The sequence below is a fragment of the Cydia fagiglandana genome, chromosome 23 (genome assembly GCF_963556715.1).
Source record: "Cydia fagiglandana chromosome 23, ilCydFagi1.1, whole genome shotgun sequence".
In the NCBI taxonomy this organism is placed as follows: Eukaryota; Metazoa; Arthropoda; class Insecta; order Lepidoptera; family Tortricidae; genus Cydia; species Cydia fagiglandana.
Window position 1 is genome coordinate 8,797,577 of NC_085954.1, and position 22,436 is coordinate 8,820,012.

General features: G+C 38.6%; 1 protein-coding gene across 1 annotated transcript in view; it reads right to left on the reverse strand.

The window, feature by feature from the left end:
• Positions 1–4,328: 4,328 nt before the first annotated feature.
• Positions 4,329–22,436, reverse strand: part of LOC134675942 (uncharacterized) — a 42,497-nt gene continuing 24,389 nt past the window's right edge. The window contains exons 2-7 of the mRNA XM_063534287.1: positions 20,092–20,201; positions 17,952–18,083; positions 12,758–12,874; positions 12,043–12,245; positions 4,789–9,273; positions 4,329–4,550 (exon numbers count right to left, since the gene is read on the reverse strand). Of these exons, the coding sequence (XP_063390357.1) occupies positions 9,030–9,273; positions 12,043–12,245; positions 12,758–12,874; positions 17,952–18,083; positions 20,092–20,201 (806 nt within the window). The 3' untranslated portion in view covers positions 4,329–4,550; positions 4,789–9,029. The remainder of the gene's footprint in view (positions 4,551–4,788; positions 9,274–12,042; positions 12,246–12,757; positions 12,875–17,951; positions 18,084–20,091; positions 20,202–22,436) is intronic.

Consider the following 22,436-nt stretch of genomic DNA (forward strand, 5'->3'; position numbering starts at 1 on the left):
ACTACCGTACAGAAAGGACACTTCCTACAAACCCGAAGTTTGACAGCGGTTCAGGGTCGAATGTCGAATCGTGCTATTTCTTTCTAATACATGGCACTATCCCTTTCGGCTATTTAGGGTTGTCAAAAATCAAGTGATTGTCTTATCTGTGGTCATGCACGCAAAAGGAAGTCACATGGTGCCAACCCTAAAAATTGCTCGGAGCAATGCTGAGCCGAGCGGCGCCGAGTTCGACCGAAGTCAGGAGTGTCTCCCCACTAGTTCGACTCTATGCGGCTAAGTCATCCCACAAATAAGTTGACTGTTTCATATTATATATGACACAGAAAATCTCTGTTAATCACTTGTTAAAATATAATGACACTCTCTCACTTTGTTCTGTTCAAGTCAGTGCAAAGTCAGCTTAGACGCGGACTCTTAGTACCTAAAGATATTCATTGTGACTAGGCCCCGTGCATGAAGTATAGGGAGGGGGCAGCATAGGAACCGTCAGATTTTTGGCGCGAGGCGTAAATGTGTCGTTTATGATTCCGATGTAGCCCACAAGATGGCAGACCTACTATACCATACCTACTCTATGCACAAGGAAACGTTCCTATGAGAACGGTAGATGGTATATATATATAGCACTTGCTTTGGCAATGTACATGTGCTCATATGTTTCCGCCACAACGCAGACCCTCCAACGCGCAATGTCCCTATAATTGTGATATACCACCACCTATACCTAATAACATCTCAGAAATGTTTAAATCCAGAAATACAAATGCATTTATTACACTACTTTTTACATCCGTTCAGGTGTAATACAAGGGTTACGTAGGTATACCCTAAGGGCCCTCCCACATCTAGCGTCTTTCGAGCGTCGGCGTCTGTCGGCGTCTGGTCAACGCTATGGAAAATGACGTCGCTGCGCAGTTGCGTCGACGCTGCGTCGACGTTGCGTCGACGTCGGCCATAGAATTGTAGACGCCGACGCTCGAAAGACGCCAGATGTGGGGGGCCCTAAAACAGTAGGTATACCTATTTTAAATTATCAATGGTTGCCAACACCAACTGACAAACAAGCAATTTGGTGAATTTTCCGCGTAATTTCCAATTGGAACCCTTATTAGAGCATATGCTTGGTTAATCCTCAAAGGGAGGAACCCCTGACATATTATCCCAAGGGACGGCAATGGTTGTCAAACTTTCTTCTTCTTTCATCACCAGGAATTAAAAAACAGTTCTGTACTGGGGGAAAAAATGAAGTTCTAGTAATAATTATGGACGTTCACTATTTCTGTAAAGTTTATTTATTTCAACAAACAGCTCAGTAATCCCAAATATAATTTCAACAAAAAGATTATAGAAATTGCAAGAACTAATAGAAATTGCAAAAGTCAATTTGTTCCTATTAGTTAACTCTCCTTGTCCCCGGATTAAAGTTTATTTTTGCAATTCTAAGGCCCACTTGCACCATTCCACTAACCCGCGGGGTAAACCGGTTAAACCTGGAATTGCCATGGTTACCCATACAATTTGACACTAGGGTAACGGTTTAACCGCTTATGCCCGGGTTAGTGGGATGGTGCAAGTGGGCCTAAGTGTGTTTTTGTTGTACTTTTCTCCACGAATTTTGCCACGGCTCATGGCGTTTCCTATCAACGATTGTCACTTTGGCTAGGCACCGTAATACTACGGTTACCGCTTTGCAAGAACTTCGCTCGAAGAGTTTCGCTCGAATATGATACTTTCAACAGACGAAGGTCCTTCTTCCTCGCGTTATCCCAGTATTTTGCCACAGCTCATGGGAGCCTGGGGTCCGCTTGACAACTAATCCCACGATTTGACGAAGGCACTAGTTTTTACGAAAGCGACTGCCATCTGACCTTCCAAAGGGGAAACTAGGCTTATTGGGATTAGTCCGGTTTCCTCACGATGTTTTCCTTCACCGAAAAGCAACGCTCACTTACGCGCTATCCAAAAAAATGTGGGTAACCTACATTTCATTCAAGTCTTCAAAATATTGACTTCTTGGACTCATTTTACTCAGAATCATTTGTACATTCACGCCTCCTACATGAAAAAATGTGTCATACCAGGGCTCCGTAGTAGCCATTTAAAAAAAAATTAACTCCAAAAAATAAATATAAATAATAATATGTCGAAAATGAAAAATCTGCTAACATCTAAATTCATTTCCTTCTCTATCGCTCTTGCATTCGTGCATTCGAGTAACAGAGATAAAAATTTGGATGTTTCGGGCCCACTTGTTCAAACAGCAAATTCATGTTACAATAGCAATAAACACGTAGCGATAAAAAACTCACTGTCCCGCGGGAACCAATTATAATATTTATAATTAGCGGAGTGACAACCAGTAAATCATGGCGTCGCGTCGGGTTGCCGGTTGCCGGGTCGGGTTGCTGGTACTGAGGAAAGTGTACATAATACCTTCCCTAAAATATATGCTAGTAAGACTTTACAAACCTCAAATAGAAATAGTATAGGCATAGATGGTCAAGCAAATCTTGTCAATAGAAAAATCATAACCCTCCTTTTGCGTTGCCGTAGTCGGGTAAAAAAGGCGCTAAATTCAAATTTTCTATGAGACGATATCCCTTCGCGCCAACATTTTTCAAATTTGCCGCTTTTTTCTACTGACAAGATCTGCTATATTTATTTTTTTCTGTATTATGTGCAATAAAGTTTTATATAAATAAATAAACAGGACCGTGCGAGTTGGAGGATCTGCCATCTTGTGGCCTGAATCGGAAACATAACTATACATTGACGCTTCACGCCAAAGCAAGTGTTACCATCTACCGTTCATGTACGTTTTCTTATGCATTGTAGATTCTGCCATGTCGTGGGCTTCATTGGAAGCATAAACTTGGCATTTACACTTCGAACCATTAAACAGTTTATGCGCGCTCCCTCCCTATAGGCAAAGACATATGTAACTTCGTATAAGATGAATTAAGTCTCAGAAAAAAACGTGCCTCGGAAATCAAGAAAAATTCATTCTCGCATAGATGGCGCACACACCTTTGGCCTATGCTCGGCTAGATGGCGTGACGACACCGTTTCATATTTAACAATTTTAACACATAGATATCAGTGAATGAACATGGGTAAAAATGATATAAAAACAATAAAATCATTTATCCATATATATTCATTTTTTTGATAATTTTATACGTGTTTATTTTGAGTTATAGTCGTGTGTCGATAGATGGCAGTAAATTTACAGTGACTACAACAATTATCGCAACAATTATCGGGTCGCTTCCAACCGGCACGTATGGAGGTCCAAGGGGGAGGCCTATGTTCAGCAGTGGACGTCTTATGGCTGAGATGATGATGATGATGATGATGACAACAATTATGACAGGACCCCTCTATACTATCTATTCTTTTTGCTATAGGTAATTCAGGCACAGAATAAATAATAGTACTACCGTACAGAAAGGAAACTTCCTACAAAACCGAAGTTTGACAGCGGTTCAGGGTCGAATCATGCTATCCCTTTCTAATATATGACACTATCCCTTTCGGCTATTTAGGGTTGTCAAAATTCAAGTGATTATCTTATCTGTGGTCGTGCACGCAGAAGGAAGTCAAGTGGTGCCAACCCTAATAATTGCTCGGAGCAATGCTGAGCCGAGCGGAGCCGAGTTTGACCGATCTCAGGAGTTTCGCACCCCTGATTCAGGCTTGTACCGTGTTTATGAAGGTCTCGTTGAGTTGAGCCGTTTCAAGAACGTTCTTCGTTTACTATGAGGAATATTCTCGAGCGAGAACGTTCCCCATACAAAACAAAGAGTTCTCACGAGAAAGGCACAACTGTTTTCTTCAATATAATCTAATTTAATATTGTTGATAAAAATAAAATAATCGAGCTAAGAAATAACAAGAAATAATAAGCGATTCTAAATAAACGTATGTAACATATCTGAAATAATTTACAGTTACAATTTTTACCGCTTTGGACTTTAGATAGTGATGTGCGCGCTCTAATTCATCGATACTAGTTAGTTCTTGTCACTGACTACAGATGGCGCTGTTTCCCAACTTTATGTCGAAATTATAAATAAGTATCCTTACGTATACTTACAATTTCTAACCCAAAATGCATAATTAATGGATATGTACTAATTGGATTATTCATAATATGTATTTTGGACTGGTTCCATCCACGATTTCGTTCATATACAGTTGAAGAAGTTGTTCACTATAACAACCCATTTCTTCCACTTAGTATTTTGGTATTAGCAGCTTCCAATACACCAACAACTTACAACTTTATAGGATTATTTGGTATGAGAAAAAATAACAACAACAAGTCATTTCGACGTCATTTATTCATAAAGACAATTCAATAAATGAACGCACTAAATTACAATAATTTGAGATATGTCACTTAGATATTATTTAGTGGTGAATGTTATGCTTTTACCAAAATATCTGTAATTGGTGTTTTGAGTTTATTACACTTCTTATAATTTAGAGTATTTAGACACGACTAAAGTCAATGACTCTTGCTCCGTCCTATCTTATGACTGTATCTTTAGATATTTAAATAAAAGTAAACAAAATCTACCCTCAAATGGCTCTTTAAGCCAGTTGAGGGTAGATGAAAACATTACACGATCAAATAATGTAGGTTAAAGTCAGGTCAGAGACGGATCCAGGCGGTTTTGTACTTGGTCGGTTAACCAATAAATGTTATAACTACCCGCAAATGTGCAAATTTTTTGTTTACATTTATTTAAAAACCTAAAGATACAGAGTATAGCAATCTACCATAACACCACCACCTTTGACTATGACCATAATTATGTATATGTATAATAAGCTACAATACTTTACGCTATTGTTAAGATCAATGTTACTGGAAGACAAATCGTATGGCATATAATATTTTTAATACAACATTATTTTTTAAATACAAATGCACCGATACCTTCGTAATGCTATCAAACTATTGAGGAAACAAACTACAGGAGTCCCATACAAAACCATTAGGAAAATAGAATATCTTTCTACTAGAAAATGTTTCAGAAATATTCAGAGTTTCTTAAAATGATATATTATTTGAAATACAAACAATAGTGCGATTCAAATCGAAAAATTCGAAAAGTGGCTTACGAGACAAGAAATATTTACATTAGACGAAAAAAGCATCATGCCTGTATGTATAAATATATCGAAAAATCCAAGTAGATTAAATATAAAAGTGGAATTCTGTATTCGGCGAAACGAAAGCTCTCCATATGTACAGCAAGCAAGACTGAGGGACTATATATCTAACTTAAGCTAAATGCAACCCTAGATGCATACAAATAAGATACAAACTTACACGACAGTGATCACAAAACGCATGTTACATTAACTTAGATTAAACGATATGTATAATAGTAATTGATGAGTATTAGGTTACGATAAACAAATTTTAGACTCAAGCTTTAACACGTAGCGCTTAACTAACAAAACTTGGCCACTAGTGTCTTTAGCAGAGGCCGGAATTTTCGTGGCATTATTGAATTGTCATAGTGACTTTATTATTTCAATTTCACATTCGCAACTACTCAAAAGATATCTGGAAGAAATTGATCTTTAGCGGTAAGGACGCCTGTTGTTTGCCTCTACGCTTAATCTTGTGTAATATGTTGTGTGCTATATGTATCGATATGTATACATATATCATTGGTCGATAACGAGAGAGACGTCACTATGACAATTAAAAAATGCCACGAAAATCTCGGCATCTCGTCTTTAATACTAGTTATTTCTCTTTTGCTTATAAATATTTGAGTATAATATTACAAATAAGTATAATAGTAGAATTGTTAGAGCCTGTATGCCTTGTGATAAAGACAGTTATACAAAAAAGCGATGCTACTTTGCAGAGGTATACTGGAAGTATTGGGGTTTAAATGTTCCGAAGTAAAGAAATGCTTATAATTAATCATATGACAAAAATGATATGTTTTTGTCAATACCATGTACCCTATAAGTCAATAATATATAGAATTTAAATCTCGTAGGTTTTATAATTAAATTGATCTTAAATAGATAAAGAACGTGCATATATATAGATTAGATATTGAACATAATTATAACAACAGGTCCAGGGGATCAAAAGAAATTTCATTGTATTTTGTTACTTCAAAATAAACGTTTATAATAAGAGGAAGAACGTATTAAGAAGCAGCTGGTTATATATAATCATTGCCATGACAAAACTGAGTGACAATGCTTAGAGCCATCAAGACCAGCCATGATATCTTTATCCACGTGATAAAATAACTGTCACTTTATAACACCGTGGTATAAAGTGACGGACACCGTTTTATCACGCTGTCACGTAGACAAGAACGACCATCATATCCGTACTGTAATAGTTTGTTATTTTTCAATAGCTCTGCAGTGCATCAGGTACAGGTCTTAATAAACGCTATAGGAACGTAAATTTAATACAATTCATAGGTCTTTGTGGTATAAATACTACAGTGACACTCTTGCTTTTTGAATCCGAACTCAATCCATGATATCCTAAGCTGCTGACAGTTATATCCTCATTATAGAGGACCACGCTTTCAAGCATCAAGCAAATGATGGTGGTTGTTACCTATCTTATTCACCATTTTCACCAAGTAGTAAAATACAATATTTGTGTATATATTTAAGTCAAGAAACTCATTATCCTAGAAAAGTATACAATTTTAAATATAATCTTGTTAACAGCACTGATATGCATTTGGATATGCATATTATTTCAATCCGTGATAGAAAGTTACCTACAGATTTTGAGTAAGTACTTAGGTACATAAGCGCTGATTTAGACGGCGCGCGAACTCACATGAGATTTTAATTACATTGCGGACTGTTGTTGGTTACATCCAATTCAACCGATCGATAAAAAACCGCCATGTTAATGAAACTCGCATACGTCCGGATTTGTCCTGGTCATGTCAGGATTTTTGACCCTTTGTCCGGATTGCTGCCGGACTTGGCAAGTGTCCGGATTTTTAGGAATGACCTTATAAAAATGTTTTTATGAGATATATTTATTACAAAGTTAACAAAGCATTAGTAAGTAATGAACGAAAACAATAATATTTCTTTCAACGATACAGTACACCGAGCAGCGCGCCGCCGGGGCGTCGTTCAAGCTACGCCAAATCTCTGTTACAAGAAATGTCCGGATTTTTAGGGTGATGTCACGATTTTTATCAGGACATTTAATTCTTCCATATGGCAACCCTACTCGCATGGGACTTCTCGCACCGTCTAAATGAGCCTTAAGTGTAATCGTTGATCACCAACCGGTTCAGTTTTTTCAGACCCCTGAAGCATATAATCTTAACTCTACAATACGATACGACACTAGTAACCCCAAGTTTTGCGCACAATACAACATCGATTCAGCCATGTGTCATACGACGGGCATAATAAAAACGTACTTATTGCTTGTACACGTACTCATTAGTGTCCGCTACCGCAAACAAATATATCATATATCCTCCATATTCATTACAATGAACGCTAAATTATATAATTATTATCATGTGATATGTACCTATTATAATGATTATGATGCACTAATTATAGTCCTCAAGTAAATTGACTCTAAATTATAATTCCAATGAGTGTAAGCCAATTTTCTTAGTTTTTTTAGTAAATAAAAGGATCTAACCTATGGGAACTTTGGGGTTATATAGGTTGGGATTAAATATTTTTTTACATTAATAATCAACCGTCAACAACATTTTTAAACAACTATTACTAACTTTCTCGCAGACTTACTGCCTTTTTAATTCACATTTCGTCCATTACACTATTATAATATAGATGGAAATCTTTTTATTATAATATCATCCATATACTCCCTCGCTTTCAATTTTGTTTACAAAAAAATGGGTTCAAAAACGATATCGTAATATCGATATTTCATTTCACATCACTAGAGGAACTGCGCTAAGGAAATTATATCGCATGATATGGACATTTCAAATTCCTATTTAAAATACAGGCCTACCAACTTTAACGTGTAATTTTATGATATGGCAACAATGAATTTGCGCTTAGCGTTGCGAACCATATATTACTTATCTCACTTGCGTACGTCAAATCTGACAACTTGTCAAACGTCAAATTGACATCAGTTTGGTCTACCGCTCTAAAAAGGTATCGACATTGGCATAATTAGTTTTGAGATCTCACTATCTTAGCTTACATACAAATTACATACAATGCGTTCTGAACTTCACCCACAAAATAATACAGCCACGAAAAGTATTAAAATCGTAAAATATCACACACGCATCAAAAAATAAAGCGTGAGATGAAATAGCAACTCCTTTTAACTCCTTTCACGAAGTTACAAATACCATTAGAACCGTTTCCATACTCTTATCTAAAGTTCCATCATTTTACTAGCAATTATTTCATCAAACATAAAAATCAAGTCATAAAGCTGCTTTAAGTTGTATAGACGAGACAATTTTTCGCCAATCTGATGAAATTCTCCGATCGAACAGGGCTATGGTGGCGCAAATACCAATTTGATTCCCCGATCACATCAGCAGATGCGGCATCACAAAAATGCCAATTTTCATAGTAGAATGCAAATTGGTGATTTAATTTGTGTACGTGTGGACGCTAGATGAGATAGACCAATTATTTTCCTGAACAAATCGACTGATTTCGTCAGTCCCGTCTGGATACCCCTATAAAAATCAAGTCATAAAGCTGCTTTACAATTAAAGATGTAAATAATCCACCAAATTAGGGTTTTGACTTGACACATTTGCAGATCGATGGTGAAATTATTACCATCCCTGTGGCTCAATTAAGATTGAGCAAAATGTAATCTTAATTTCATAATCGAACTTTGGTATTAGATCTGACAACTGTCAGTTAGTGAAGAAAACTCCTATCAAAAAACCCTTATTGGAATTTTTAACTTTCTGCTATCGATATTTTCGATCGCGCACATCCCTAAAAAAGCAACAAAAACGTCCAGAACGCAATTAACCCCTTCACTCCATCGTGTCATATTGTACCTTCTTGACCTTCAAATAGCGCCAGATGGCGTAACAGACCAGAGTACCAGCGGTGGCTATCGCGAGCGCAGCGCCGACGGCGACAGGGGCAGTCTCGGAACGCGCTCGGGCGGAGTCGGAACAGTGCCAGGGGGGACCGAATTCACCATCGCGTTTGAACATGAAGGCTTGGAGACGCATTTGGCGGAGGTACAGCTTGGCCTTGTGAGCGATGGCTGGACTGAAAAATTAAAAATATGTAATTAGTAAACCGCGTCTAAAAGACGTCAAATGCTGGACAAAAAAAAGAAATTTCGATTCGGCGAAATGCAGAAGAAGATATTTACTTAACAGAACATAGACTAGAGTCAGACAGTCAGTCGAGATAAGTCTGATGCAACGATTGTGATAGTACACGTAATGCAAGTGTTATTTTAAACGTCAAACTTCTATGAAATTATGACTTATAAATATAACACTTATAAGCTCTAGACAAGAAAAAGCTTAAGCTAAACCAACCAAGTCACTGACCGATCGGTGTAAACAGAAAAATTTACAAGATTTTGGAGAGAGCCGTCTGTTTTTAGATGTTTTGTGTCTACATCTAACCGTCTTCTCGGGGTCGAAGAATGACGTCCCGATCGAAGTAACAAACAGCAGATTTTAAAAGTGACCCACCCGGTGTAGGGAACAGAAGGCATCGCGAGTTGGTTGAGAGAACTACTCCTCTTGCCTACTTAATTACCCGACTACGGCAACACAAAAGGAGGGTTATGATTTTGACCGGTATGTTTTTGTATCCTGATTCCTAAGTTCACTCACCTAATCGCATCCTCAGTAAGATCTATAACCGCCTCCTGAGGACAGATGAACGATTTGCCGACCGGAGTAGGGAACAGAAGATTTCGAGAGTCGGTTGTCAGAACGACCCGATGTCCTTGCTTGGCGTAACGTGTTATCCTTAACTATCATCCTCCGTGAGGTCTATAACCGTCTCCTCAGGACAGAAGAACGATTTGCCGGAGTAGGGAGCAGAAGGTATCGCTAGTTGGTTGAAAGAACTATTCCTTGTGACTGTTTAAGTGCATGATCCAGAATAATAATGATGTGTGCATTATGAGTGTTTAGATGCTTACCTAGTCTCATCCTCATTGAGGTCTATTACTGTCTCCTCAGGACAGAAGAACGATTTGCCGACCGGAGTAGGAAACAGAAGATTTCGAGAGTCGGTTGTCAGAACTACCCGACGTCCTTGCTTGGCTTAACGTGTTATCCTTACCATATCGTCCTCCGTGAGGTCTATAACCGTCTCCTCAGGACAGAAGAACGATTTGCCGGAGTAGGGAACAGAAGGTATCGCTAGTTGGTTGAAAGAACTATTCCTTGTGACTGTTTAAGTGCATGATCCAGAATAATAATGATGTGTGCATTATGAGTGTTTAGATGCTTACCTAGTCTCATCCTCATTGAGGTCTATTACTGTCTCCTCAGGACAGAAGAACGATTTGCCGACCGGAGTAGGGAACAGAAGATTTCGAGAGTCGGTTGTCAGAAGGACCCGATGTCCTTGCTTGGCGTAACGTGTTATCCTTACCTAGTATCATCCTCCGTGAGGCCTATAACCGTCTCCTCAGGACAGAAGAACGATTTGCCGGAGTAGGGAGCAGAAGATATCGCTAGTTGGTTGAAAGAACTATTCCTTGTGACTGTTTAAGTGCATGATCCAGAATAATAATGATGTGTGCATTATGAGTGTTTAGATGCTTACCTAGTCTCATCCTCATTGAGGTCTATTACTGTCTCCTCAGGACAGATGAACGATTTGCCGACCGGAGTAGGGAACAGAAGATTTCGAGAGTCGGTTGTCAGAACTACCCGACGTCCTTGCTTGGCTTAACGTGTTTTCCTTACCATATCGTCCTCCGTGAGGTCTATAACCGTCTCCTCAGGACAGAAGAACGATTTGCCGGAGTAGGGAACAGAAGGTATCGCTAGTTGGTTGAAAGAACTACTCTTTGTCACTGTTTAAGTGCATGATCCAGAAATCAGCATTATGAGTGTTTAGATGCTTACCTAGTCTCATCCTCATTGAGGTCTATTACTGTCTCCTCAGGACAGAAGAACGATTTGCCGACCGGAGTAGGAAACAGAAGATTTCGCGAGTCGGTTGTCAGAACTACCCGACGTCCTTGCTTGGCTTAACGTGTTATCCTTAACTATCATCCTCCGTGAGGCCTATAACCGTCTCCTCAGGACAGAAGAACGATTTGCCGGAGTAGGGAACAGAAGGTATCGCTAGTTGGTTGAAAGAACTACTCCTTGTCACTGTGTAATGTGTAAGTGCATGATCCAGAAATTAGCATTATGAGTGTTTAGATGCTTACCTAGTCTCATCCTCATTGACGTCTATTACTGTCTCCACAGGACAGAAGAACGATTTGCCGACCGGAGTAGGAAACAGAAGATTTCGCGAGTCGGTTGTCAGAACTACCCGACGTCCTTGCTTGGCTTAACGTGTTATCCTTAACTATCATCCTCCGTGAGGCCTATAACCGTCTCCTCAGGACAGAAGAACGATTTGCCGGAGTAGGGAACAGAAGGTATCGCTAGTTGGTTGAAAGAACTACTCCTTGTCACTGTGTAATGTGTAAGTGCATGATCCAGAAATTAGCATTATGAGTGTTTAGATGCTTACCTAGTCTCATCCTCATTGAGGTCTATTACTGTCTCCTCAGGACAGAAGAACGATTTGCCGACCGGAGTAGGAAACAGAAGATTTCGAGAGTCGGTTGTCAGAACTACCCGACGTCCTTGCTTGGCTTAACGTGTTATCCTTACCATAGCGTCCTCCGTGAGGTCTATAACCGTCTCCTCAGGACAGAAGAACGATTTGCCGGAGTAGGGAACAGAAGGTATCGCTAGTTGGTTGAAAGAACTACTCTTTGTCACTGTTTAAGTGCATGATCCAGAATAATAATGATGAGTGCATTATGAGTGTTTAGATGCTTACCTAGTCTCATCCTCATTGAGGTCTATTACTGTCTCCTCAGGACAGAAGAACGATTTGCCGACCGGAGTAGGAAACAGAAGATTTCGAGAGTCGGTTGTCAGAACTACCCTACGTCCTTGCTTGGCAGCGTGCTCCAAGATTCTGGCGCTGGAGTTGTAGCTCAGTTTGATGTTGCCGGAATACCATCGCTCACCGCCTGGTGTCTGAAAAGGTCATAGAAATTATGTTACGGCTTTTTAATAACAACACTTTTTTATATAATAACAGACGAGCCGCCTGATGGGTGGGAAGCAGTCATCGTGGCCCATGGATATAAGCAATATCACATGACATGAGGCACTTAAGCGTTGCCGACCCTTGAGATTCTTGGGAACCATAAATACCTGTTTCTTGAAGGACCCCCATGTCGTAGCGCAAAGGATACACAGGCATTAAATATATTATTTAAAGTCGAAGATTGCTCAGAAATAGACTGCGTTGGTCTGCCAACGCGTCTCGAGCAAAAGTCGAGATTAAAGGCGAAAAAAATTGCAATAGACCCGGTTTTAAATAATTATGTTTATAATATGTGTTCAAAACGCCAAATTTTTTAATATTATATAGCCCATTACTGGTTTTAGACAAAATACTTTAATCGAGTATCTCTTTCAGATCTCCAAATTTCTAATCCAATACAGAGTAACCCTCAGCTCACTAATAGAAGATGGTGGAATACCTTAGCGAACGAGAATTCGAGTGTGAATTCCTTAAAGGAGATGACGAGCTGCTCGGCATCCCCCTCCTTGCACACACCCCCCACATTCGCGTTGTTCGGCACGAATGTGTTCGCGTCCTGTAACCACAAATACAAATATTATAACAGCATAGTCCTATCGGACGCCCCAGATATGGCTGGCGCGACATGGTGGAGGCGGATCTGCGCGAACTTCGAGTCAACAATTGGGTAGGTAAAGTTTTTTGAAGATAGGCAAATTATATTTTTTCCCGATAGTATTCATTATAGCGATCACGGAAATGCAGCTCTTTTATTTTTATATCATTTTATTGATTAAATATAATTTTTTAAATGATCGATATGACGTTTGTGAGGTGAAATGGCAGACTCGAGTAATTAATTCCTTGGCGCGTAGTAAATGGGACGCGATAGAAAAAAAATCGATGTCAACTGTCAGTGTCACTTAGCTCTCATTCCCGAAAAATAACGGACAAGCCTCATGTTACCTTGCGAATTGCTATTAATGTTATCATTGAGATTTTCGGCGACCTCAGCACGACCCACGGACTTCTGATTCCCCACGACATCTGCGCGTATTTGGACAAAGATTGAATTTACTTTCGATAACTTGACACTGCATAAATTATTGGACAACGTTTTCTTCCCCACCCCTACACGACGGCCCCTACGCTGACCCTTGGACAGAGTTTTGCAAGAAAAATAAGCGAGTTCATACGAGATTGCGAGCAGATTCTACAAATTTGAAATTATTATCATAACAGTGATAAGCACAATGCCGTTGAATTAGAGGAGCAATGGCCGTACAGGAGTACGTATCCGTGAAATACATAGGTACAGAAAACTTTCTTCACTTGTGTTTTGATTTTTATTATTAAATTGCCATGAGCTGTTAAGTTCGTAAACAAGAAATCGGTCTAATTTTTTCTAACAATTTCAACCATCTGTTAGTTTTGTGTGGTTATCCTCATTTTATGAATATTGTTCTTATTTTCAGGTGGATGTAAACATTCATTGGCGGTATTATACTGATGGCTAATTAGAACCATTGAGCCATGACATACTTCCTTGCAGTGTTATTCGGCTAAGCCTCGAGCATCCTGTGAATCTGAAGGATATAATTATTTCCATAAAAAAGAGCAATCGAATTAGGACCAAGATATCCCGAGAATCTAAAGACATTTTATAAAAAATGCAATAAAATGAAAATGGGAGACTCTCTTATTTTAACAATGTTACAAGATCATGACAATGTTATGGTCTATACTTATTAAAATTTTAAAACCAACATGTCTTTATCTTTGACTTGAAAATGTACAAATGGTTTCGGGTTAAGTTTTATGAAATGCAACTTATGCTAAAAATCTATTATTATTATATGTCAAATTATCGTGAACTCGATGTTGCTTAAGGCGTATCCAAATTAGTCAATTTTTCGCCAATCTGATTAAATTGCCCGATCGAATCGGGACGTACGGACGCAAACGCCAATTTGGCTCGCCGAATTCAACCGCCGATAATGACCAATAAAATGAGGTGCGGACACAAGAACACCAATTTGTGAGGCTAGTATTTTCGTTATGGGGCATTTTTTCAATTTAAATGGGTCTAATATCACCATAAATCTAAAATTGGAGATTGACGCCAATTTCATTTCTGATCAAATCGACCGATTTGATCAGTCCCGTCTGGATACCGCTTTAGCACCGCGAAAGGGCGCTGCGCGGTGCGCGCGGATTGACGCATGCGCGTACCGTATGCTTTGTATCTATGGTAATATAATTTTTCTCAAAAATGGACGGCAAAGTCGACTTTGCCGTCTAAAAAATAGGTCGCGAAGCGCGGAGTTTATGGTCAGTCAAAAATTAAAAAGTTAAAAACATTGCAGTCTCGATTTTGGGACTGCAATGTTGCATACAAATTCCATTATTTGTCGAGTTCCAAACTTTTTAAAAGTTCAAATGGCCATATCAAATGAAGGCACAGGCCCATTAAACAGCCAAACAGATGATTAGTACCGCGGCTATTTAGTTGTCTCAAATAGGTTGGCGTATTTTCGGCAGAAAAATACACTTCTATTTTTTTATTAAAAAAATAAAAAGGCGGCAAGGGCTTTTCTCTGTGAAAATATATACGTAAGAACGTTGCTTTTGTAAAATGTTTCTATGATATTTATGTTTCTTGCACCATTTTTGAGAAAAGCACTATATATGACTCGGCTGGAAGGCTACTTGCTGGCTTCGGATTCAATTAAACGGACTCCCAAGGTCGTCCGTTTAAAACGAATCCTCAGCCTGCAAGTAGCTACTTCCGAGCCTCGACAATAATGTACTATTAAAAAATATGCAAATAAAAGGCGGCAAAGTTTATTCGTTGTGCAATACTCAATAAGTTACCGCTTGTTATTTTAATACTCGTAATAAACAAAATGAGTTCAAGTTCAAACGAAAACGACCTGGAATAGACGGCATGCACCGCCTCATTTTAAAGCAGAAGCAAACTTAATAATGAATAACTAGCTTCCTGCTAAGTCCTGGGACAAATACAACAGGACTTACGACATGCTCATGCTGTGGAAGGACACAAGAAGGACAGCCAAAACGCAAGAAACACCTACTCTGAAAGTGGTTTTTAGCGTATTTCTGTGACCAAGTGAAAACTAAAAAGCCATCTACATTTAATATAAACTAAGAATATGCGTTGTTTTTTTAATTGTATTCGCGTCACTTTACCCCTACGAGGGTTGCACTGAAAATGTCGGGAATAGAGAAAACTGTCGCATCTAGACAGTCAATCTTTATTTTAATGCATACTTAAACTCAAACTGACCACGCATATAAATTTTCTTTTGAAAGTAATCATTCTGTAATGCACACGGCTCATAATCCCAAAGTCCTTTTTGTATGGCGATTTTGGGGCCTTAGTGGTTTTGTATGAAATTCGTAGAGTAGCCAACGGAATTGAAGTTTTTTTTACATATATCTATATATAAAAGATTTTTTTACTGTTGTCATATGAATATTTAGGAATGTCGAAATCTGCCGATATGCAACTTTTTTGGCAGTCTTTTTAATTAACAGCACAAATGCGATCTTAAATTTTGACGTCGCTTTGGAATGACATGCTTCTTTAAGATCACCCATGGGATAAAATGAAAGTGACTTTCATATATAATTTTAACTGCAAACGAGCGTACGATGAACTCTAGTTCATAAAAAAATAACAGAAGCCCATTGTAACTTTTATTTGTTCGCTGAGGGCATATTGAAAACCGTTTAAAAATGTGATCCGAAAAATCACTTGGCCAAAAATTCAAATAATGTTCGACATACAATTTTCAAATTGTCAGTAAATTTTAAATATAAATGACAACCAAATGGAATATACCTTAAAAGTTTTATAAAGAGTTACATTTTTATAAATTATATGCCTCATTCTATTATGTTATTTCTAAGTGTCCCATTCCCGAATATTTCAGTGCGACCCTCGTATTAAATACGCTTTACTAAATTGAATTTGTTTTATTTCCTCACATAATTTGAGAATAGTGCTTACTATGTATACCTCAATGGAAGCAAAAATGTAGTATTTTTGCGAGTTGATACACTTGCTACTTGTGTATAGTGGCAAATGTATTAAACCCGCAATCAACACTAATCAATATGTAAACAGGCCCCAACGTGAAGCACATTTACCCTACAGACATACTTATCCATATTGACCATATTTGAACCTCTCAACTCTCTTCAAGGGCACGCCACACAGCGTGATTCTATATACTGTTGTAATGTTAATGCTTAAGGATAATAATTTGTGGATTTTAAATTAAAACGAAACGAAATTTACTGGATTTATATTATATTATTTTGGATTTATATTATAAGTTTTCTAAAGTACAGTCGCCATCAGATATATTGGTGCAGCTAGGGTGCTCATAAATATCTGAACACGCCTCTATTATCAGGGCGTGCGTGTTCAGATATTGTGAACACCTTGCCGAGCCCATATATAATAGCCAATAACGACCTAGTTATTAATACTATTACAATCTTAATCATTATGTATGTATAATACAACAATCACGTTTATATAGTCCTCACAAACGTATAATAAGTTACCATTTTGGCCAATATATCTTCAAAGCTTGGCACCGAATCGCTGTTAAAGACTTTGGTGTGCTCAAATACGCTGAATTTGGAAAGTAACGTCTGTACTTCCTACAAGACGGTACGACGCACTTTGAGTTCATCTCTGTAATATTCTATTTCCATTCGAACGTTTCCGGGATCGTCTCCATCTATTGTGTTGATACTGAGATCCAAAATGACTCGTGTAGCAGTCCAAGAGTCGTGGTGGAGGTGTTAATGAAAATGTTCTCCAAGAAGCAGTGCCAAGTAGTCGAAAGCAATCGTTATCATTATCAAAATATCCGTGTTGATCGTGCTAGGGACGTTAAAAATACTTATTCTAGAAATCACACCGACATCCAATTACAAGAAAACACAAATGTTTCGTCCGACCATTATTTTCCAATTATTTGCAAGTTATTTTCCAAGAATGACACTGACAGTTGACATCGATTTTTTTTCTATCTCGTCCCATTTACTACGCGCCAAGGAATTAATTACTCGAGTCTGCCATTTCACCTCACAAACGTCATATCGATCATTTAAAAAATTATATTTAATCAATAAAATGATATAAAAATAAAAGAGCTGCATTTCCGTGATCGCTATAATGAATACTATCGGGAAAAAATATAATTTGCCTATCTTCAAAAAACTTTACCTACCCAATTGGCGAGAGGTCGCACAGGACAAAGTGCCTGTCTTGTGTCGGAGGCCAAGTCTCATTTTCGATCGCTGAGCCAAATATTTCTTTGTGGCTTTTATTGCTGGCTGTGCTTTTTGTCATTTGCATGTCTATTGAGTACTTTTTGAGACCTTTATAATGAGCCTAGTGTTTGTGGTTTTCCATCGAAGAGTTCCTTCGGCTACCTTCCGACTGCATCAATCTCCTCCATTTTAGCATATTATTGCATTGTCACCGGAATTACTGTCACTCTGTACATTCTTGGCGACGATCCGTCGAGTGGGATCTACTAGTGATCGGACTGAACTAGAGCGAGGTCAGCAGTGTCGTATTGCCTACTTGATTGAGAAAGAAGGGAACTTACCGCTCGCTCGTTCAGCTTGGTAAGATAAGAGATATCTATAAGTGCGTCTACTGTGAGCAGGATGCATGTCTCCCCGCCGCTGCCCTGCAGGCGGTAAGTCGCCGTTGATAAACTCCGTTCTGTCACCGCCTCCTGTAAATTCAGAAACAGTCATTAGAATTAAATATGTAACGCAAACTTTTCACTATATCTAATTATACATTTTAATTGAAACCAGCGTTAGTGTGCAGTAACAGCCCAAAAAGACCGGGGGCTGTGCTAGGGCTACTTAGTTACAATATATGTGACACAAGTTTAGAGAGCGATCGGGGATCGGGGGATTCAGGGCGGAGCGGGGAGGGAAGAATTGAAAGGGATTTTGGGAATTTCAACACGTAAACAAATGTTGTTGTTGTTGTTTCTGTGGCTCGGCCATCTTGAGCGAATGGGAGGCGATCGGGCGGTGAAAAGAGCGTTTGAGGGAAAACCGATAGCACGCCGCCCGGTCGTTCGACCTAGGTATCGATGGGTGGATGGTGGAGGCTGATCTGCGCGTACTCCAGGTTGAAGACTGGCGAGAAACTGCACAGGACCGGGATCAGTGGCGAGCAGTCGTGTTGGAGGCCAAGACAAACTTTGGGTCAGTGCGCCAGGTAAGTACATGACATGTGACAGTCTGACAGTCCATTTCCAACAACAGCAGCACTGCCATTCATTTTACTATGGAAATTGACAATAACACTACACTGACGCTTTCGTACTAGTAGTGCAGCTGCGGTCAGAAATGGAATGTTATACCCAAGAACAAATGTTGTTTAAGAAACGTCTATTTAAACGGCCAAAACTGAGTGGGTGTGATATTTGTGCCCCTCAATGTAGGCCAGGAACTTTTAACCCTCTGTTTGTGTTTATTTCCTAATCAGAATCATTAAGGAAAATGAGCGTCAAAGAGGCTATAAAAGATAACAACTCTTTTGTGCGCAGTAAAGGGTTGAGTTTTTGAAAGAAACGCTTTCTACTTTTATAAAATTGGGTCCACGTTAACACCCATGAAATTACTTATTCTGTACTCTTTGTAAATAAAAGTAATTAGGACTCTAAAAGTGCCACATAAATAAAGGGGGGTTAAAGTGGGAAACTTTAGAAATAAACAAATTGCTGTTCTCGCTTGGGAAATTTCGCTGAGATTGCTCGCTGTTTTAGTGGTTAAGTGGTTGAGACACTAATTCAAGCTAAATTCACCGTTCAACAGTATTTACCAACAAAAGCTTTAGTTTCAGAGGACTTTCCCTGACATCTGCAATTCATGGATGAAAACATCCAACATAAAATTACTGACCACCCTTCGTCTCCCGTAATCGATCAAAAGGAGTAAAAACGTAACGCAAATCAAAATTACATAGAGTCGATCCACGCTAAGTGCTAAATCAAGTATCAAGCTCATTATTCCGGGCGTAATTCATTTCAGGGGTCATTTTCACTCATTTTTAGGGTTCCGTACTCAAAGGGTAAAACGGGACCCTATTACTAAGACTCTGCTGTCCGTCCGTCCGTCCGTCCGCCTGTCACCAGGCTGTATCTCACGAACCGTGATAGATAGACAGTTGAAATTTTCACAGATGATGTATTTCTGTTGCCGCTATAACAACAAATACTAAAAACAGAATAAAATAAAGATTTAAGTGGGGCTCCCATACAACAAACGTGATTTTTGACCGAAGTTAATCAACGTCGGGCGGGGTCAGTACTTGGATGGGTGACCGTTTTGCATTATGGTACGGAACCCTTCGTGCGCGAGTCCGACTCGCACTTGCCCGGTTTTTTAAAGAGCTTGTGATTCTGAGTAGAAACACGTGTGGCTCACTCCGCGATTTCGTCGCTTTGCAACAGGTAGCTAAAAGTATTCCACACCAATTTTGGTGGCTAGCCATAAGCCGCGCGTAGCGCTGTCGCCACCTAGCGGACATATCTGTCCTGATCGTAACAGACGCGCTTTGTTAGAGAGTGAGTCTTCTGTATCTAGTACTATTATTTATTCTGTGGTAGAAATAACATAACATTCCCAAATCTTAAAGAAGTATAGTATTCGATTTTAAATAAAATTAACCATAATCCGGCCCGTGACAAGCAGTAAACAAAAGGTCTATAAAAGAATACTCACCGTTGTGCCCCCTGGAGCGACGGTCGTTCTGCTGTATTTCGTGACCCTCGGCCTTCGTGTGGAGGCCTGGCTGTCCAGCTGCAGGCCTTGCACCGAGCACACCAGCAGCGCTGCCGACACAAACCACATTAACACTTCCACATCACCATCGAGGGCCAAATTAACACATCGTAGGGCCAAAAAAAAATCCAAAGTATTTTTGAAAGTCCTTGTTCATAGAGTCCAAGTTTTCGAAGCGTTTTTCATAGAGTCCAAGAATTGGATTTAAATTATCATAAAATTTGAGGGCCAATTTAACATTCACACATTATAGGGCCAAAAAAAAGACTGAGTGTTTTTCGAAGTCTTTGTTCACAGAGTCCAAGGGTTTAAATAATGATCACTAAACTTGATGGTTTTAGTTATATATAACTCCGCTCTAGAATCTTTGAAGGTGTAACGATAAGTGATGTTAAGAGCCACAAATTCCTATTTTCACATCACAATCGAGGGCCAAATTAATATTCACACACTATAGGGCCAAAAAAAGTCTTTAGTCTTTTTGAAGTATTTATTCACAGAGCCCAAAGATTGGATTTAATTAATGATCACAAAACTTAATGGTTTTTAACTCGGCTCTAGAATATTTTAAGGTGTAACGATAACTGGACAAATGTCTATTTCCACATTCACAATCGAAATTAACAACACAACATAGGGCCAAAAAAGTCTTTAAAGTCTTTGTTCACAGAATCCAAAGATTGGATTTAAATCATAATCACAAAACTTAATGGTTTTATAACTCCGCTCTAGAATATTTCAAGGTGTGATAAAAACTGGTTTTAGCCACAAGTTTCTATTTAAATAATCAGTCTTCATAAATCTTCACATAGTCCAGAAAATAGTCAACTTCACACAGTTGAAATTGAATTATGACAAAATTTTATAGTGTCGATAAATTCAACTCTTGATGTTGAACATAATATGAGGCGAGTTTTGGCAACAATACAGACACTGAACAGTGAAGTCCCACATATGTTGCATTACACTTGACACACTGTATTTGATCGCACTTTAATGAGAAGTAATGGTTCCTCAATCTCATTTTATTCATGTGATATCATCATGTGAGGATTGGCTACAGGACTGCTCAAAAATAAAAATCTCCGCAATATCTTATGGATTAATCAAACTTTTGGCTTGCCACTATTAGCTAAACTGACTGAAATTCGAACGGTCCGTATCACTGGTTATAAAACTGATAGGAAAACTTGTATGGATGCAAAGATGTATGTTATTTGAATGTATGTTGTGAACTGGAGCAAGCATTGTTTGGTGACCAATACGTACAAGGCGGCTGCACAATTTAGTTGATTTGTGTAGTGATGTGACTCTACTTATCGATATTTTTTTACAATTTTTACAATGTCTAAATAGTGGTCATGTTTGAAGAAAAAAAATCCTTAAAGATAATAATGTAGATTTGTTAATTTCACCTTCTGTTAACTCAGGGCTCTCCAAACCCCGGCCCGCCGACACCCAAAGCGTCCGGCCCGCGGGAGCCAGGCTCCAGGGGTTCAGCCAGGGGCGTAACTATTTACCCTAGAACCATCCGGGCCATGGGTAAAAAAGTTTGGAGTCCCCTGCCTTAACTGATGACCTCTCATTTTACTCTCTCAGCTGGTATATACAACTATATTTAAGCATGATTTATGCTAAACTTATGTACCTATTTTATTTGGTAAAAAAATAAACACTAGCTTAATAATATAATAATGTCTACTTATACTACAAGTAAGAAGTACGGTAATATGTAATTATGTGATAAAGTAAAAGAGAAAAATATTATAACGATGTAAGTGTCTGAAAAACTTATTATATTATTTGGGTTAGTGAAAATCTATTTCAAAAATGTTTTTGAACGCAGATACTCGTACTAGTGTCTAGTGTTTAAAAATCGACGTCGATAAAGAAAATTGCCCAGCACTACTGGCTGCTACACCAATGGAAAATTATGACTGCGGATATTCAACTGTTGTTGTTGACAACTAGAATCAGACATCCTAGAATTAGAATTATCCTATACGTACTAAGATATGAGATAAGATAAAAGGCACTTTTACTCGTGACTATAGTTATACCAAGAAAAGTCTGCAGAGATTTTGATAGCCCACGCAGTGCCAGTGTTATTTTAAACGTCAAACTTCTATCAAATTATGACGTATAAATAACACTTGCACTGCGTGGGATATCAAAATTTCTGCAGACTTTTCTTGGTCTAACTCTACCACAAAACATGCGTACGAACATGTACAGATAACTAGGTATAGCAGAAAAAAAAACAGAACGTTAAGAGTGCATCACGA